This window comes from Canis lupus, chromosome 2, assembly GCF_003254725.2.
Source record: "Canis lupus dingo isolate Sandy chromosome 2, ASM325472v2, whole genome shotgun sequence".
Classification (NCBI taxonomy): Eukaryota; Metazoa; Chordata; class Mammalia; order Carnivora; family Canidae; genus Canis; species Canis lupus.
The window spans coordinates 58,101,836-58,121,435 of NC_064244.1; the positions used below are offsets into that span (position 1 = coordinate 58,101,836).

The following is a 19,600-nucleotide window of genomic DNA, read 5'->3' on the forward strand; positions in this document are numbered from 1 at the left end:
TAAAGATTTTGTTTATTTATTTGAGAGAGAATAAGCAGGTAAGAGGGGTAGACAGAGAGGGAGACGGAGAAGAAGTCTCCCTCCCAGGACCCTGGGTTCATGACCCGAGTCTAAGTCAGATGCTTAACCGACCAAGCCATTCAGACACCCATAAATGTGAGACTTCTAAATCCTATTATTATAGTGAAAAAATAAAATCTGAATTTTCCAACAGTAAGGAATAAGGCTCAATACATTATAGCATAAGCTTACAATCCATATTAAGCCATTATTAACAGTGCAGCAAAATGTTGACATTTATTGAGGCTGGGGGATGGGGAATGGGTACTTGGAGGTTTGTTTTACTATTCTTTCTACTTTTGTATATATTTGCAATTTTCCATAATGGCTTTAAAAAGATGGATGAAGAAAATGCTTCAAGTATTCAATGATATTTGGAAATTATTCACACTGTATGGTTAAGTGAAAAAACTGACACTACTAATCTATTTAAAACAATAAATTTATATGTGCCTTTTAAAATTTTTCTTCAGTTAGGAAATTGAAATGTACATACACAATGACCCAGCACTTCTTCTTCTGGGCAGAGAAACAAGGACAAACAAGGAGATGGGTAAATGGCCTAAATAGCTATTAATAGAAAAATGACTTTTTAAACTACTATAGTAATTATTTGAAATATTAGGTAAGGGCAGCCCTGGTGGCGCAGCGGTTTAGTGCTGCCTGCAGCCCAGGGCCTGATCCTGGAGACCTGGGATCGAGTCCCACGTCAGGCTCCCTGCATGGAGCCTGCTTCTCCCTCTGCCTGTGTCTCTGCCTCTTTCTCTCTCTCTCACTCTCTCTCTCTGTCTCTCATGAATAAATAAATAAAATTTAAAAAATAATAAAAAAATAAAAATAAATAAAAAAATAGAAAAATTAAGAAACTGGCCCTAAGTTTATCAGCCCAGGGATAGTCCTGGGCTTTGAGCCCAGGTGGCAATCACCCTGGCTCCAAGCTCTTAGCCATTATGCTATTTTACCACTTAAGAATGAGATAATCCCATAGGTATTAACAAATTTATCAGATCTAACATATATTTGTAACATCCCACATGGCGGCGACTGCTTTTATTTTATTTTAAGACGTGGGACTCGATCCCTGGTCTCCAGGATCACACCCCAGGCCGAAGGCGGCACTAAACCGCTGGGCCACCAGGGCCGCCCCGCAACTGCCTTTAATAGCTGGTATGTATTATTTCACTGGCCCTCAAAACAGCTCTTTGAGGAAGTAAGATACTAACTACTAAAAGCTTTCTTTCACAAAGAAGGCAGTTGAAACACAGAGAGGGTAAGTAACCCACCCAAGTTCGCACAGCTAGGAAGTGGTAGAAACAGGATTGGAATGTATGTAATCGGCTTCCAGGGCCTCCACTCTCAACCTTTTGCCTTGAATCATTAAATTGCACAAGCTGCACATCAGTATGAGCAATATAGTTCAAACAAATTTTAAAACCTACAAAATAGCAGCCCGGGTGGCTCAGAGGTTTAGCGCCGGGGCCTGATCCTGGAGATCTGGGATCGATCCCTGAGCCAAAGTTAGACACCCAAGTGCTGAGCCACCCAGGTGCCCCTATCAAAAAGGAGTTTAATCACGAATGCTTCTAGTGCCTGATACTCTAGGGTCAGTGTTGGATGCAGTCTCTGAAGGCCTGGTGTCAAGCTAATAGGCATGTCACTGTGGGCCAAGCTAGTGCCCAGAATAGCGCCCAGCACATAGTAGGTGCTCAGTGAGCAGGAAGCTGGAGTTGGCAGTGCACTCCTGGAGGCAGTGGAGGTGAGAAGGGTTGTCAGAAGGCCCTGGGGACTCATAAGTCCCACGTCCGGCTCCCTGCATGGAGACTGCTTCTCTCTCTGCCCCTCTCTCTCTCTCTCTCTCTCTCTCTCTCTCTCCCTCTCTCATGAATATACAAATAAAACCTACAAAATAATATATTTTCTTTAAGTACATATATAAGTATATTGAAAAAGTACTCACATGTGAAGTAAAACAAATACAGCCACAAAGCTGAATTTGCAATATAAAATATAATTCCAACTAAAAATAGGTCTCTAAATCTGCACACACATAGAGAACAGTCTGGAATGACATTTATTACCCTGGGGCAGGAGGTAGAAGGAAAGGACCAGGGGTGGGGCTGCCTGAGGGGACCTGAGACCCATCTGTAATGTCTTAATTTTATACAAGAATATATTTATGTATTATGCATAATCAAAAATTAATGATGTCAAAAATAGACTACATGGTCAGACCTGAAAATGTTAACAAGGACCATCTCTGGGTATAAGATTTTCTTAGTTCTTTTCTATAATTTCCAAATTTTCTACTACCAGGAAATATACGACTTCAGCCATCAAGGTGAAGGGATGAAGGAAGGGAGAAAAAGAGAAACTAAAACATCATTATCACCCCAAGATAGGTTCCCCTCGCCCAGCCCTCTCCTTCTGGTTGTATCCAGTTCATTCTCACAGGTCACAACAGGACTTCCTGGTTTCCAGCCTCTCCTTCCCAGAACAGAGGCTCCCCCCACCTTGGTGGAGAGTGAGGCATCTATCACCTGTGCTTGGCTGTGAACTTCTCCACGGTGGGCCGTCTGTACTGACTGACCTCCCTGCAGGCTCTGCTCACCCTACACCTTGACACTGGCCCTAGGCATCTCAATACTTTGGTGGAATTTACATCGTGCAGAGTCCCTCAAAAGAGAAGAGAAGCGTGTCCTTCTTGTTCACTGTTCCCCCCCACCATACCTGGGACTCCTTATGAGTCCCCAGGGTCTTCTGACAACCCTTCTCACCTCCACTGCCTCCAGGAGTGCACTGCCAACTCCAGCTTCCTGCTCACTGAGCACCTACTATGTGCTGGGCGCTATTCTGGGCACTAGGTTGGCCCACAGTGACATGCCTATTAGCTTGACACCAGGCCTTCAGAGACCGCATCCAACACTGACCCTAGAGTATCAGGCGCTAGAAGCATTCGTGATTAAACTCCTTTTTGATAGGGGCACCTGGGTGACTCAGCACTTGGGTGTCTGGCTTTGGCTCGGGGCGTGATCCCGGGGTCTTGGGATCAAGTCCCACATCGGGCTCCCTGCAGGAAGCTTAGTTTTCCCTCTGCCTATGTCTCTGCCTTTGTGTGTGTGTCTCTCATGGATAAATAAACAAAATCATTTAAAAGTAAAATAAACTCATTTTTGTTAGAATCACTGCAGCAATCATGGTCATTTCTTGCCACTTGTTCTCCAATGTGGATGTTCCCAAGTCCAGGACAACTGCCCCACAACTGCCCTTCACTGTTCATCTTTCTTCCTAGATGGAATAAACCCTCAAGGTACCAAGCAGGGGAAATGTAGGTCAGATCTCATCTAAGCCTATAAAACCAAAATGTGAAATTATTACATTGCTTCATGGACTATGTAAAAAAGATTGAACGTTGTTACCATCATTATAAGACATCTTTTTATAAGACATATTTATGCAATGGCTTATAAATGGTTTCCTTCAAATAATGTCCCTATTTCCAAAGAAAGAGAGAGTTCTTTAATTTGCAAGTCCGCCTTGTCTGCCTTATTGTGGATATATACACCCTGCCAATGAAGGTCTGCAGTTAGCAAGAATTCTTCCAATAAAAGAAGTCCCTGCCCTCACGGAGCGTGCGTCTGTTACGGGGTGATAGACAAAATGTCGAAAAAATATGGGAGATGAGACAACAGGTGTTCAAAAATAAAGCTGGGACGGGTGGTGGGGTGGGATGAGTTCTGAGGGGGAAGGGGCTGAGAGAAGACTCAAAAAAGATGGAATGGGGAGCCAATCTGACAGAGCATCCCAGGCACAGGGGGACAGGAGGTGCAAAGGCCTGAGACAGAACATTCATGATGCTCATGAAGAATAGGACTGGGTGAATGGAGCTAATAGGCTAATGGGAGAGAGTCCCCTAGGGCCTGTGGGCCAACGTGAGGACTTGGCTTTTACTCTGAGAGACCTGATAAGTCATTAGGGGGTTTGGAACAGAGGAGTGACGTGTCCTACCAGAATGTGTCTGGCTGCTGTGTTAAAAACAGACAAATGTCTCACTCTCTTGAATTCTCTATGTCTCTTGAAGCTTTGTTCTTATTGCTATTAAATAGCATCCATATTCACAGTCATGGGACTTGGCCTCTGCCCAAGCCTGAGCCCTGATTAATAGTTTTATCTGGCTTCAGAAGGACCACAGGTAGCGCAAACCTAAAAACTGAGTCTCAGGGATATTCATCATCCTTTAGGTCAGACAGCAGACCGGATCACCAGGGCGACAGCTATGACGCCTCTGACACTGAGGGTTCCAGCTCTCCTTGCTGCTAACAGTCACTGGAGGGCCCTACTTCAGACCTCTTTAGTTTCTAATTCAGTCAAATTCGGAAAATACAGCTTCATTCATTCATTCATTCATTCATTCATTTGTGAGAGACACAGAGAAGCAGAGACAAAGACAGAGGGAGAAGTAGGCTCCCCGGAGGGAGCCTGATGCAGGACTCGATCCCAGGACGCCAGGATTATACCCTGAGCCGAAGGTAGACACAACCACTGAGCCACCCAGGTGCCCCAGAAAACACTGCTTTAAGAGAAGTTGACCCCATTGTATGATGTCCTAAATATGTCTAATTATCTCCAAGTGAACTATGAAATTCTCAAAAATATCTCCATAAAATGAATTCAAATGATCGTAAATTATAAACACATTCCAAACAGGACCTTTCGTAGTAGGAAAAGTGGGGGCAAAGTCAGTGTACCCCAAATTCAAGCTAAGGCCCCAGAAAATTGGCAGGTCATCGCTCATACCATCTCCTGATTACTCCAAACTACTTTCTGAAGGGCCTGTCTCAGCTGTGAATTTAGAACAACTTTCTATTATCTGAGAAAAGAAAGCAAGTCAAGGTTCTGGTGTTTGACTAGTGAAACTAAATTGAACTCCCTCCAGCTTGCAATGAACAAAATGACCACCAGGTGCCAGCAAACATTCAGTAAGGGAAGTCAATCTTTTTTAAAAATACACAGGGCTCAGACTTGCAGATTTGAGAAGAGCAGGGATTTATGACCCTGGGAGGAAGGACACTTATTATTCTGGGTAACCATAGCTAAAGTATACTGTTAATTTTTAAAAAATGTATCCAGCTTTCAACCTGCCTATGATCTCCCCTACCCTGGTCTTCAATCTTCATTTGAAGAAAGCACTTATTAGGTAAATGAATCGATGAATTATATACCAGTTCTCAACTGGGGATTATTTTGGTACCCAGGGGACATTTGGAAATAACTGGAAATATTTTTTTTAAGATTTTATTTATTTATTCATGAGAGAGAGAGAGAGGGAGGCAGAGACACAGGCAGAGGGAGAAGCAGGCTCCTGCAGGGAGCCCGACACGGGACTCGATCCCGGTCACCAGGATCACACCCCGGGCGGTGCTAAACCACTGCGCCACCGGGGCTGCCCCCTGGAAATATTTTTGATTGTCACAACTACTACTGGTATCTAGTGATACTGCCAAAGGGAAGCTGCCAAACAACCTACGATACACAGGACAGCCCCCACCACAAGGGTCAAAATGTCAGTGGGGCCCCGATGGCACACCCGGATTAAGCCAACAAACAGCAAAGTCCTACGACCCCTGATGAAATGAGACTGGGATTCCCTCAGTCTCTTCTCTTGATAGCCGGGCCCTTGGCCCCACATCTGGCAGAGAGGAGTCACTCAATAATGCTGCAGCACTGAATTGTGTGAAAACATGGGAAAACAGATCTTATCACTGTCCCCAAGGAACTGACAGCCCATGGAGGGTGAAATATCAGATACCTACATGGCCAAGGAATTAATAAAATGGGGTGAAGTGGACCAGGAGACAAGAAAATGGGGTAGGAGCTGTGGTGGCTTGGAGAATGTGGCTCTCAAGGGGCTTCCAGCAGCCAGGCAATAGAGTGGCCTCAACATTGTTGGACCTTCAGCCCTGGGGAATGAAAAAAGGTGACATTTGGGCCAATCTCTGAAGGATGAGCAGAATTTGGGTAGGTGGAAGGGAAACGGGCCAGACTTAGCATTCCAAATAGGGATATACCAACCAAGAGTTGCAAATTGACCAAATCTGGTCCTCTGACTTCTGTTTGGTCCACACAATTTTTTTCCTTTCTGTCTTTTCTTTTAATACAATTTATTTTTACTGTAGTAAAATATACATAACATATAATTAATCATTTTAACCATTTTTAGGAAGATTTTATTTCTTTGAGAGTGAGCACGAGTAGGGGTGAGGGGTGGGCAGAGGGAGAGGGAGAAGCAGACTCCCTGCTGAGCAGAGAGCCCAACAACTGGGAGCTCTATCCCAGGACCCTGGGATCATGACCTGAGCCTAAGGCAGAGGCTTCACTGACTGAGCCACCTAGGCACCCCATTTTAACCATTTTATTTTATTTTATTTTATTTTTTAAATTTTTATTTATTTATGATAGTCACAGAGAGAGAGAGAGGCAGAGACACAGGCAGAGGGAGAAGCAGGCTCCATGCACCGGGAGCCCGACGTGGGATTCGATCCCGGGTCTCCAGGATCGCGCCCTGGGCCAAAGGCAGGCGCCAAACCGCTGCGCCACCCAGGGATCCCCATTTTAACCATTTTAAAGTGTGCAATTCAGTGGCATTGAGAATATTCATGCTGTGCATCCATTTCCAGAATTTCTTCATCTTCCCAAAAAGAAAGGCGTTACCCATTAAACAGTAACTCCCCATCCCTCTCTTCCCCTAACCCCCAATAACCTCTATTCTGTTTTATGTCTTGATCAAGTTACCTACTCAAGGTACTTCATGTAAGTGGAAACATACAATTTTGTCTATTTGTGTCTGGCTGTTTCAGTTAGCATAAATGCTCTTGAGTTTCCACACAATCTCCTAAAAACCTGGATATTTTACATAAAAAGTTTAATTTCTGATTCTACCTGAAAATTTGCAAGGTCTGGCCCTACTGAACCCACATTCCACAGGACAAGGGCTGGAGCCAATATGTGATTGCCCTTTAGAGAGATGCTCTGAGGACAACCAGGCCAGGAGTTGGGGGCCTCTGGAGTATTTATCCACCTTGTGGCCTCAGAACGCTGTAGGTAAGTCAAAAGGCTCTGTGGTCTTTCAAAGCAGTGGACAAGCATTCTCATTTGATATTGTCAAACTTTAAAACCCATGTTCATTGGTGGAAAACCACACATCTGTATCATCAGACTACCTGCCATTTATTGAGCACTTCCTATATGCTGGGCATTGGTATTTAATCTTCAAAGTCCCATTTGATGGATGAACAAACTGAGGCTCAGAGAAGCTAAATATCTTGTCCAACATCACATAGGTGGTAAGTGGCATAAGCCAGAAATAAAGGCCAGAGCTGGCTACTCCATGCCCCATGCTCTTTCCTGTTAGCTTTCCTGCGTCATCAGTGGGTGGTCACAACAAACTTCTGTATCACACCAGAAAGCTGTAGAAGAGAAAACATTTTTTGATGAGTCATTACAGGATGGCTCATTCCATGATTGGCTACCAGGAGCTCTCCCTGTTGAATGCAGATGAACTGATAGGAGGAAAAACACTGTGAGCACTTTGGGGAAGGAGCTTCTATTTAACTCTGCTGGTCTCTACAAACCTTTAAGAACAGACAACATATGGGGAAACTGAAGTCCCAAGAGCAGAATGAAGTGACTTGAGGTCAGGCCCTCAAAAGGGGGTAAATCCAGAATAGGACACTGATCTCCTGATGCCTGGTCCCTTATACATTCCTCCTAGTCTAGCTTGTCTGTACCTTCTGGATACAGCAGAAACTGCAGCTCAGGATCTGGAATGGGCCATTTCAAAGACTCCCCTGCAAGAATCAAACAGCCCAACTCAGACTGGCTTCAGTGAAAGAGTGTAATCCTGTATTGTCTCACTTAATGGAAAATCCAGGAAAATCCTATGCAATCCCATGGGATGTGGGTATCCCAGCAACAAGATCAGGACTCCTTCCAGATCTTGGCCCTGCCCTCATCTGTCGGCTTCACACTCAGATAGGTCTTTTCCCTGCAGTGGCCCCAGCAGCTTGGCAACCCCAGCAGAAATAGAGGAAAGGTCTCAGAATTCACTCATGGCCATTGAGTCATGTGACATACATCCCTGCTGCTCCCCACCTCTTCTCCCCTCCCTCCCTGCTGCCTCCATAACTCAGATCAGATCATGTACCTACCCCTGGTGTAAGGCAGGGCTGCTCTGCACTGGGAGATGAGGGTCCCAATACTGGAAGGTGTATGTTGCAACTCTCATTGTTCATTAAAATAATGAGTGATTTCTTTGCTGAAGATTCTTTTCCCTTAATTCTCTATCTACTCATAGGAATGGTTATATATTTTAGGTTTGATTTGCATTATCAACACTTACTGCATGACTTTTTAGTCTAGACAATCAACAAACAATAAATCAAGCCTTGGTTTGCAGTGTTTGTCACTCTAGACAGTGTAAACACTGCCCATTTTCTAGCCACCAATTTGATGTCACTGAACACAAAATTGGGAAGAGAGGCACACAATATACCACTGCATAGTGTTTTCACCGATCAGATACGATAGATGTAAATGATCTCAAGAATGTAGACCAAGGGTCGTTCAGTTATGGCCAGTGAGTCAAACTGAGCCAAAGCTTGTCTTTGAGTGGCCTAAGAGTGATTCTGTATTTTTAAAAGGTTGTTTTGTTTTTTGTTTTTTGTTTTTTTTAAAAAGGAGAGAGACACCTGGGTGGCTCAGTGGTTGAGCATCTGCCTTTGGCTCAGGGCGTAAACCTGGGGTCCAAGATGGAGTCTGGTGTCAGGCTACTCATGGGGAGCTTGCTTCTCCCTCTGCCTATGTCTCTGCCTCTCTCTGTGTGTCTCTCATGAATAAATAAATTAAATCTTTTAAAGAAAAAAAAGAAGGATAAAAAAAGAAGAGGAATAAGGGTATACAACAGAAATCATTTGTGGCTTTCATCTTATTAATGAAAACAAAAAAAGTGAACCTGCATTCATACTGGAACTATATTTACTCATCAATTGCAAACCATCGATTAGTGGTGGATCCAAGTGTTCAGCAAAAACCGGTGAAAGCATTCTGTGAAAATCAATAGACTATATGGACAATACAGAGTCAGATAAGGAGTCTTGCATGTTTTGTTGTTTTTTCTAAGTTGTGTGCTACCTATTCTTTATATCATAAAATTTATAATAAATGTATGTATTCACATGTAAGAATGTGACATGTTCAACATACAAGTTCCCCCTGAAGAACTGGTCATTAAACATTTACCAGCTTTTCCCTGAAGTTATAGCATCTCGTGATAGGAAGGTTTAATATTCTAAAGATGTCTGCTCTCGCTCTTTCTCTGCCATGTGAGGACACAGCGAGAAGGCAGCTGTCTGCAAGCTAGGACGCGAGCTCCCTCCAGAACCCGATCATGCTGGCACTCTGATCTCAAACTTCTGGCCTCCAGAACTGTGAGAAAATAAATTTCTGTTGTATGAGAGGGAAAAAAGTCTGCTTTCCCCAAATTGATGTAGATTCAATGCAATTCTGATCAGAATCTACAGGAACTTTTCCATAGAACTATAATAAGGTGATTCTAAAATGTATGTGGAAGAGCGAAGAGCCAGGGATAGCCAGGATATTTCTGAAGAACAGCAGGGACTTGGAAATAGAGGCATGGGGAGACGTCAGGGCTTATTATAAAGTTTTAGAAAAGAGGGGCGCCTGGCTGGCTTAGTCAGAAGAACATGCAAACTCTTGATCTCGAGTTTGTGAGTTCGAGCCCCACATTGGGCGTAAATCTTACTTAAAAATAAAATCTTCTTTTTATTTTTTTAAAGAGACCTCAAAAACGGATCCACATATCTATGGAACTTTGGCACATAACAAAAGCAGCAAGTCAGGTCAGTGGGGAAAAGAAAGAATATGCAATAAACGGACCTGATTACTCACCAGGAAAAAGATGAAATTGGATCCTTGTCTCAAAACTATATACAGAAATTCTATTCTAGATGGATGAAGGACTTCAATTTAAAAACAAAACTTTAGAAGATATATTTCAGATATTTTTAGGTATTCAAATATCTTTTAGACTTCACAGTAGCAAAAGATTTCCTAAATGAGCCACAAAAGAACTGATTATATAATAAAATTTGATAAGTTTAAAAGTAAGAATGCTTGCCCATCAAAAGACTCAAGGATGAATTTCAAGAGGGTACAGTAAACACCTGTAACATGATAAGAAGGATACAAACAATCCATGGAAAAATAGGCACAAATGGAAAGTAATGAAGTGATTATGAAAAAGAAAACCCACAATGATAGGGGTAGGTCAAAAGGGCCCAGGAGCCAACTGAAAGAGTTGTCAGTGACCAGGACTAAAACAATTTGAGCAACAAAATAAATAAAGTGTACTGGATTATAACCCAAAGTATAAATATCCACGAACCCACGCTGATATAAATAATTGAGCTAACAAATAAGTAGAAAAGTTACAAATCTCCTGTGTGGAATTTCAAATAATTTATGTAGATACTTGCCCTCGAGGAGCATAACTTCCCACTCCTTAAGTGTGGAAGTACAAAGTGACTTCTTCCAAAGAGTAAAGCACAGAAATGGGGCTAAAAAAAAGAATAACCTGACAGTAGAGGCACCTGACCAATACTACCTTGGCCAGGTGCTCAAGGTCAACATCAACAGTGGTAAGTCTAAGGACACTTGATGGTTAGGAGCAAGGTGGTATCTTCCCTGGAACAGAAAAAGGAACTTAGGTAAAAATTAAGGAAATTGGAATAAAAATGGATTTTAGGCTTTTTTTTTTTAAACAAGCACAAGATACAGACAGGCATTTTTCAGAAAAAGAAACACATATGGCAACAAACATATGAAGATGTTTCACATCAACGGTGATCAAGAAAATGCAAAATAAGTCACAGTGAGATATCATTTTGCACCCATTTCATTGGCAGAAATTTAAAAATCTAAGTTCCAAGAGAGGATGTGCATCCATAGGTAGATTCCATTATGACCCTGTGGGTCCTTCTGAGAACTTGTATACAGAGTGAGATGGAGACCAATGTTGGGTTTTGAGCAGAAGATCCTTCTGGCTGCTGGCCTAAGGATAGACTACAGGGGGCCAAAGCAGATGTAAGGAGACCAGGTAGGAGACCAGGGCAAGAGCAGACGGCAGCTTGGACCAGCATGGCTGCAGTGGAGGTGACAACAAGAGGTGGGAGTCTACTCAATGCCCTACTGCCTTCTATGACACTATGGTGAATTTATTTGTGTACTTGATTCCACTCACACACCTCCAATGGACTGAAGACCGCTAGAAGGCAAAGGCTGTGTAAGTCATCATTACAAATCAGTCCTTGTCATTGCCCCAACACAGAGGAAATACCCACTAGTGAATAAATGAACAACTGCAGTCATATTGTTTCTTTGCTTCTTAACCCTCTATGGCTCCCTTTTATCTGGGAAATGATCAAACAAGGCTCTTTTACCCCCAAGACTTTTCTTATAGGCTCCCTCCTCCAGGACAAGCAAGGGCCCACATTGTGTTAGGCATCCCGAGAGGGGAGTCAGGGGTGCTAAGGGTCCTGTACAAATACCCTCTTTGGGCACGTTTCCTCCAAGAGAGTTTGCCTTGGGGGTTGATCTTTTTTTTTTTTTTTTTCATCTGTACCAAGGACTCAACACCATGTGACCCATAGGGACATGAGGAGCCTCATCTGACTGGTATAAACTTTGAATTCCTGCCAGGAAAGTAATTTTCCCAGGCCTGAGAGTAGCAGCCCCAAGGGCAGGAAATGCCTACTGCCCAAAGAAAACCTCACCCATGGGTGTGTCTTACAGGCCCAGACAAGAAGGAACGTGGTCCAGGATGCCAGATGACATAGGCCCCTAGACTTGTTCTGCCCTCAGAGTCCCAGGACCTGGAGGTCTGGTGAGGTCAATCTTGGGAACTTGGGGTGATCCTATGATACCACAGAGGAAGCCCCCCTGCCCCACCAACATCTTCCCCAGACTCTTTTTTTTTTTTAATTCTAAACCCTTAATTAAGAAAAACGTTATTCACTGGAATGATAAAAGGTTTGAGGGGAGGGTGGCACCATGAAATCAGGTTTGGAAAGAGGCAGGAACAAAGGAAATGACAGTTTGGGACACAGAATCCACAGACCTGGTGTCAGGGCCCAAAAAATCTGGTCAGGGCATGTGCCTATGAGGGGCGTCCTCAGAACCCATTCTAGCCCATGTTTCAGTTCCAGAGGAGAACCTCTGATTGGTTGGGCTCTTTAGAGGACAAGAGTCTGAACTTCTAGCTTTTTAAACTAGACTCCTGAATCTCTATCAACTCCCACCTCCAGGGCTGGGCAAAGGGGGTTCACCAGAAAGCAGTTTGAGAATGCATATCAGACAGCCAAACTTGAATGCACCCCAGAGCGTCACTTTTCTGGGTGAAGCATTGCCTTCTCTCTCTGAAGAACAATGTGACTGTCAAAGCTTCCCAGTTGGGGTGACCCTGGATCACTAAATGGCTTCCTGGTGGAGGGTATAGCTTAGCTTTGCTGGGGGCTGGGGGTGGGTAGGACACAGGAGGTGTCTTGGAGAGAAAGCAGAGTCCAGTGGTTTGCATATGGCAGCACCCCTACTCTCAGCCATGATAATGATGTGTCAGGCAGGCCAAAGTGGCTGGTGATGGGGCCCAGATCCCATGCCCCAGTCTGCTAGGCAACCTCTGGAATCCCCTGGGGGCTAGTCCACCGGGGAGTCTTTCACATCCCCCAAGCCTCAGTGACAACACCAGCGCTCCAACCTTGCCTCAACCTTCTTCCTTGACAGCTCAAGAATCACGGAGTCTGTGCGGGGAAAGGCAGAGGCCAGGAAGGATCTCTGACACCGGGATGTCCCCACTGCTTGCTGCAGGACAAAAACCCACCAACTTCTATACCAAACTCCCCATCCCTGCTAGATAGAAGAGTCTGCAGAGGGAGGGAGAGGGGTAGGAAGGAACTGGGTGTGGTGGTGGGATGGGGTCTGGTGGGTGAGGGAAGCGAGGCAGCCTCAATCTTAGACTTCAGAGCTTTGCCTCCAGTGGGGAGGCGGTGTGGGCCTTCAGCCAGCCAGGAGTGGCCTCAGGGATCACTCTGAAAGGGCGGCTTAGTGGGTATTGTGATGCCATAGGCAGGGCCTAGGGAGTGTCCCATGGGGATACTGGTGATTCAGTCTCTCCTCCACCCTCCTCCCTGGGGCTCTGAGCAGACTTGCTTGGTCGCACCTGCACGCGGGCACTCTGAGAGACCTCCAGTGAGCCCCCTCATACCTCTTCCCCACTATTGGGCTTCTACCGTTATCCTAGACCCCCCTCTCTCCCTCTAGCTCCAGGAGCTGAATTCATCCTCAGATTAGCGAGATTCTCCCAAGGTGCAAGGAAGAAACATGGCTTTTGTTGATGGCAGCAGGGTGTGCCTATCTGCAGGGTGTGCCGAGTATTTCCCCGTCCACTGTCCACCCTCCCCTCCATCAGCCAGGCAGAGGGTGGGGACCCAATAGCATCTGGTTGGAGAGGGCAGGAGGCCACTGGATGTGTTCCCCAGGCTCCCTTGCAAGGTTGGATGCCACGTGAAGGTCACAGCTCTTGCTGGGGCATCCTCTTCTTCAGCTACAGCTATTCTCTGTCCAGGGGCAGCGCTTCCTCTGGCTCTTCAGGTGTGGGCCTAATGATGCCTCCACTGCTTCACATCTCTTCTTCAGTTTTCTTCATTCTTCCAACTCCTTGGGGCACCTGGGTGGCTCAGTGGTTGAGCGTCTGCCTTCGGCTCGAGTAGTGATCCCTGGGGTCCCAGTATCGAGTCCCACATCTGGCTCCCCACAGGGAGCCTGCTTCTCCCTCTGCCTATGTCTCTGCCTCTCTCTCTCTCTCTGTCTCTCATGAATACATAAATAAAATCTTTTTAAAAATTCCTACAACTCCTTGCTTCAAAAACAAACAAACAAACAAACAAACAAACAAACAAAACCCCTCTTTATTAAATTGTCCCAAATGGCTCACTGGTTTCCTGCCTGGGATTTACTGGCATCTAACCCACAGAGTCAGTCTGGGATCTCTACAGGGGCCCACCTCCCACTAGGAAATCCAAAGGTGACCAGCTATGCCTCCTCCCCACCCCAGACAGCTGGGGCCTTTGGGTCTGGGACAAGAAGTGAAGACCTTAGTGGACAGGCTAGAATTCATTCACAAGAGCTGTGGCCAGTGGCAGAGATGGGGGTGTCTGAGGGCAGCAGAAGCAGTGATAACAGTTGTGCCAACTGTGGCAGTCCAGCCAGATTGCTCCTGGGACAGGACCTGCTGTTTGCCTTTCTCCAGCACCATGGCTCCTGCCCCATTCTCAGGGCCTCATTCTCCATCCTTCTGATCAGTTCCAAAGTCCCCATTTACCCTTTCAATGAATTTCTTTGTTACCTAATTTGGCTAGAATCCATTTCTGTTGCTGTCATTGAAGGGGCCCTAATTGATACAGGATTCCCTTTTAGGATTCAAAGGGACATAAATTGTTACCCAGGACTCTTCCCAGCAGGTGTTCAGCTCTCTGATCCCTGGAAGACTGAGATGAACAGCAATCTCATAGAAAACAAATCTGTAGGGGCACCTGGGTGGCTCAATTGGTTGAGCATCCAACTCTTGATTTTGGTTCAGGTCATGATCTCAGGATCCTGAGATCGAGCCCGACATTGCACTCCTCACTCAGCACAGAGTCTGCTTGAGATTCTCTCCCTCTCCCTCTGCCTGTCCCTCCTGCTCATGCTCCCCCCACTAACAAATAAATAAATAAAATCTTAAAGAAAAAGAAATGAAAACAAATCTGTAGCTTGGTCTAATCATCCTCACGGCTCCCATTAAGGTGGGTTTTTTATTGTTCCCATAACATAGCTCCAGTTATGGTATGAGCCATAAAACAAAAGTTACCTTTTGTTCCTGCCAACTTCATCTTGAATTTCTGCTTCTCAGGGGAGAGGATCTGACTGGTTCATCTAATACTAAGCATCTGCATTGGTCAGGGGTGTCATGCCAGCCTCCCCCTCTTCCCTTGAAGAGTTAACTCTCTACTTGTCCAGCCTACCCACCAGTTTTCCAATTAGTTCTGGCCAAAAAGTGCCCATAGGAAGGAAGGAAGGAAGGAAGGAAGGAAGGAAGGAAGGAAGGAAGGAAGGAAGGAAGGAAGGAAAAGGAAGGAAGGAAGGAAGGCTGGTCAGATTGAATCACACCCTCCTCCAAAGCTTTCACACCTCTGTCTAAGCTTGTCTCACACTTGACCTATCCCAGAGTCTTCTCTGTCTTCTCCAAAAGGCAGATACATGGACTCTGTGTCACTCTGCCCCAGTTCAGCAACTGCATCTTGAAATGGTAAATAAATGCTCCCTGAATTCAACAGGGACTTGAATAAGCCTTCCTCCAGCAAAGGGATTGGGATGTGTGTGTGTGTGTGTGTATATATATATGTGTGTATATATATATATATATATATATATATATATATATATACATACACACACACATATATCTTCCTCTACACCCAGCACAATGGTTTACTTATAGTAGGAGTCCAATAAGTGCTCTTTGAATCTAGTAGAGAGCATTTATGGATCACCTACTGATTGTCAGATACCGCGCCTGGCTCAGAGGGAAGTAGCACCTTCTGAGCACTTATTTTGTACCAGGGACTGTGCCAGCCACGTTTAACCTCACAACAACCCTATGGGTAGGCACTATTACTGCCCCCACTTTACAGATGAGAAATATGAGGCACCAACAGACCATATAACTTGCCTAAGTATTAGAGCTATGGTCTTAGCCAGGCAGTCTGGCCCCAGAGCAGCCATGCTTAACTGCTTTACCATCATCAAGGTATTAACTTCTAGAATTAAATGAGGCATTCTGACGTGGCCATATCATTTAAAAAATCTATTCTACATTAATCTGTCCAACTGACACCATAACGGTCATGTCCCCACCCATCTCTTGGGAAGATAGGGCTGAAGTAAGGATGCCACTTCACACATGACTTGAAAAATAAAAAGCTGCAAGCCAGGTCATGGTGTTTATGAGGCCAAATGAAAACATTCTGTACCCTTCCATGGAGCAGATTAGCAGCTGTGAGTCCCAAAAGCAGAGTTGTGAAATATCTGGGCACATTTGTGCCTGTGACACCAGGAGTTCCAGACCAAAGAAGGCACTAGCCCATCACACTGCTGCCCAAGAGCCACAAGGTCTGTGCCAGGCTCTCCCCAGGAAACGGTGGCAGGGACACCATTTCACCCACACTGGGGTGGTGTTTCCGTAGTAAGAGCCTCCAAGGGGGCTGGCTGCCTTTTCAGCCTGATTTGGTCTCTGTGAAAACATTTCCCACATCCTGTGGGGCAAGGCCTGCTCGCCTCTCCTTCCATAGACTGACAAGAACTGGGAACCTTCAAGTCCCCTGGGCCCCCAGGAGGACAGCCACATCTTGGAGTTGGCTTCACATTCATTTGGGGTGGAAAGATCTACCGGCAGAGGCTCATTTCATTCACTAAATGTTCCATGTGCCACCCTCAGTGGGCTAGGACCTTAGGTATTTCTTAGAATCCAAGTTCCCCAGCCCATCTTACACCTAAGAAATAGAAATGGTAAGGGGGAAATGGTACAGTGGTGTGGCACTCCCAACCTAAGCATTTGTAGTGCAACCAGGTTGCAAGTCAAGCAGATGAATGAGACACATGGTCTCTGCTCTCTCTTTTCCAAAGTGAACTTAGAACATCCCCTCACATGCTTACCCACACATCAGGATCTCTGCTTCAGTTGTCCCCTCAGACAGGAATGCAGCTCTCCATACCAGGTCTCCTGGCTTGGGCTCACCCAACAGCATTGTTACATTCTGTGATTTTTTGATTCAGTGATGATCTGTCCTCAGCAGTCTGTAAGTGCCTTGTTACCTCAACACTGAGAACCCAATGCTTATGTATCCAGTAGATGCACCATAGGTGGCTGTTGAGTGAGTGTAGGCAGTGACACAGATACTGACACAGATGCCAGACCACAGAAAACCTTGCCCTGTCCCCACTTCCTATGCCTACCCCACCCCTAACTTCCCCCAAAGCAGTTTCACCTACACCCCAACTAGAATCAAGTCCCACCTTCCCAACACACCAGACACTTGGAGCCAGAAGAGTCTAGATGAATTTATTGTCTTTCAAAGATTTCATAGAAACAGGAATGTAGCAACTGGATCAGGGTAGAATGAAAAAGTAAAAAAAACTGCAGGTTTGTGCATGTTGCTCTATTTACATCAGGAACGGATGTTCTCACACATCAGGCACAGCAGCTGCACTTGTCCGATGCACCTTTGCAGATGCAGCCCTGGGCACACTTGGCACAGCCCACAGGGCAGCAGGAGCAGCAGCCTGGGGCAGAAAGGCCAGAGGGTCAGAGTATTGTCAGGGACCCTCCCCAACCCCACCACCTCCCGACTCAGTCCAGTCCCCAGATCCCTAGAAGACCCCACCAGACTCACTCTTCTTGCAGGAGGTGCATTTGCACTCCTTGCATTTGCAGGAGCCAGCGCACGTGCAGGAGCCACCTGCAAGGGAGAGAGGGGCAGTGAGCAGGGGAGCCATGTAGGAGCCACAGCAGTCGGGTTGCAAAGCCTCCCCGCAGCCTTGGGTCAGTGCCCAGGACTGGAGCTCCTTTCTCACTCGGCGCAGGTAATGGAAGCCAGGGAAGGAAGCCCCACTCGCTGGCTCCTGGAGCTAGGAAGGGTAGGTCCCCTCCGGAGAGGGCTCCTCAAGGAGGGCACCAGGCTGAGGCTGGCGGCCAGGACCCCGGGTCTTGAACCCTGAGGAGGCAAGGTCCCCACCTGCCATCAAGTCTCGGCAGCCCCGAGACCTGGACAGGGCACTGGGTCCCAGGCCAGCAGCCACTCCCCCCCCAGCGGGGGACCTCGACGTGACCGCAGCACCCCCGACTCTCTACAGTCTAGTTGACGGGAGGAGAGACATGCTCTGCGGAGCTGGGCGAGGGCGCGGCGACCAGCTCGTGCGGACTCGGGAGTCGACTCCGGCCCCAGCTCCAAACACCTGCCCCGCCCGCCCCAAGGACGCAGGTCCGGGCCGGGGAAGCGCGGACCCCGGAGGCGCAGAGCCCGGGGTCCGTACCGGTGGAGCAGGAGCAGTCGGGGTCCATCTCGAGCCCAGGCGAGGCGAGGCGAGGCGAGGCGAGGCGAGGCGAGGACGGAGGTCCCAGGCAGACCACACGGAGAGTCAGAGCCCGGGCGGGAGACTGGGTGCAGCGGGGCCCCGCCGGCGGCCTTTATGCGCGGCGCGGGCGGCCCGGGCGCAGAGGCCCCGCCCCCGGCCTTGCACCCGCCCCGCGGGGAGCGCGCGGCCCGCCGCGTCCTTGGCCGCGCTGAGTGCAGCCCCGCGGGCCGGGCGCACGAGTCCCCGGGGCGCCTGAGCTCGCTGCGCCGCGTGCCCGGGGGCTGCGCGCCGGGTGGCCCGCGGGGGCCCGGCCCCCACGCCGCCCGCCGGTCGGCGTCCCCGAGGTCGGCAGCGGGCCCCGGTCCCGGGTGTTCCGGGCCCCCGGCGCCTGGGTCCTCGCCGCCCTCCCCGCCTCGGCCCCGTGCACCTGGTGTCCCCGGGGTCGCCGGTTCCCGGATCCGTGTGCAAACCCGGCCTCCCCCTCGTGACCTGGGACTGGGGTGGGGGTGGGGTGGGGGCGTGGTGGGGCCGGGGGGGGGGAGGGTGGGCGTGCGGAGCGACCCGAGAGAGCTGTGTGCAGAGGCCTCGCGGCGATGTGACCTTTGCCTCCCCTGGCGTGTCTTCTCCGTGTCCCCACGTGGGGCTGGCCTTTCAGGGCCTTTCATCCTGTACACCGTGGGGACTGGACCGCTGCCTCTTTCGGTTCTCACGGCCCAACGGATTGTGTAGGTCCTTCTTTGCGTTAAAACTAATGCTGCCCGGGGGCTGCCCCCGTGGGGCACCTGACTCCTGGCCCGTTCCCAAAGAATGAGATAACCACAAAGGAGGGATCCTTTTAGGTGATATAGAGACCTGGCTTTAAATAACAAAGTAAGAACAGTGGTTATTTCCCTTTCAACATTCCAAGAATTACATAGTGTTTAGTGACCCCCCCCTCCTCCTCCTCTCCCTGCTGGGCATAGCCTGTCTAGGTCCCTACCTTGCTTGCATCCTCTCCAGCCTCTCTAGTAGCCATCAGCCCGGTGAGCTCAGGCTTCTGGCTCCCTTCCTTTCCTTCTACCCACCAAGGTTGAAGAGATGTGTGGGCACATTTGTCCTGGTTCTCCTATGCCTAAACTTCTAGGTGCTTTCCTGAGCCCTGCTAGTTCACCCCACTCAGGATGGAGGTTCCCCAAGCACGGGGTACCCCCCCCCCCAGAAAAGGGTTCTTTTTAGATGATAGGCCAACCTGGCATCAAATAACAAACCAAAACAACTGGTTCTGTCTCTTTCAGTATTCTTGACAACTACATGGTGTTTA

At 47.5% G+C, this 19,600-nt stretch overlaps 1 protein-coding gene across 1 annotated transcript; it reads right to left on the minus strand.

Moving 5' to 3' along the window:
- Positions 1 to 17,271: 17,271 nt before the first annotated feature.
- Positions 17,272 to 18,417, minus strand: LOC125754035 (metallothionein-1). Its single transcript, XM_049104175.1, has 3 exons — positions 18,259 to 18,417; positions 17,619 to 17,684; positions 17,272 to 17,508 (listed from the first exon to the last, which is right to left on the minus strand). The coding sequence occupies exons 1-3, from the start codon at positions 18,284 to 18,286 to the stop codon at positions 17,417 to 17,419; spliced, it is 186 nt and encodes a 61-aa protein (XP_048960132.1). The 5' UTR covers positions 18,287 to 18,417; the 3' UTR covers positions 17,272 to 17,416.
- Between the last annotated feature and the right edge of the window lie 1,183 nt (positions 18,418 to 19,600).

Bases quoted from the DNA above. Each gene is read 5' to 3' on its own strand.
- LOC125754035 (XM_049104175.1), bottom strand. From the start codon at position 18,286: ATGGACCCCGACTGCTCCTGCTCCACCG. The intron at 17,685-18,258 runs GTACGGACCCCG...TCTCCCTTGCAG, and splicing joins CGACTGCTCCTGCTCCACCG to GTGGCTCCTGCACGTGCGCT. The intron at 17,509-17,618 runs GTGAGTCTGGTG...TTTCTGCCCCAG, and splicing joins ATGCACCTCCTGCAAGAAGA to GCTGCTGCTCCTGCTGCCCT.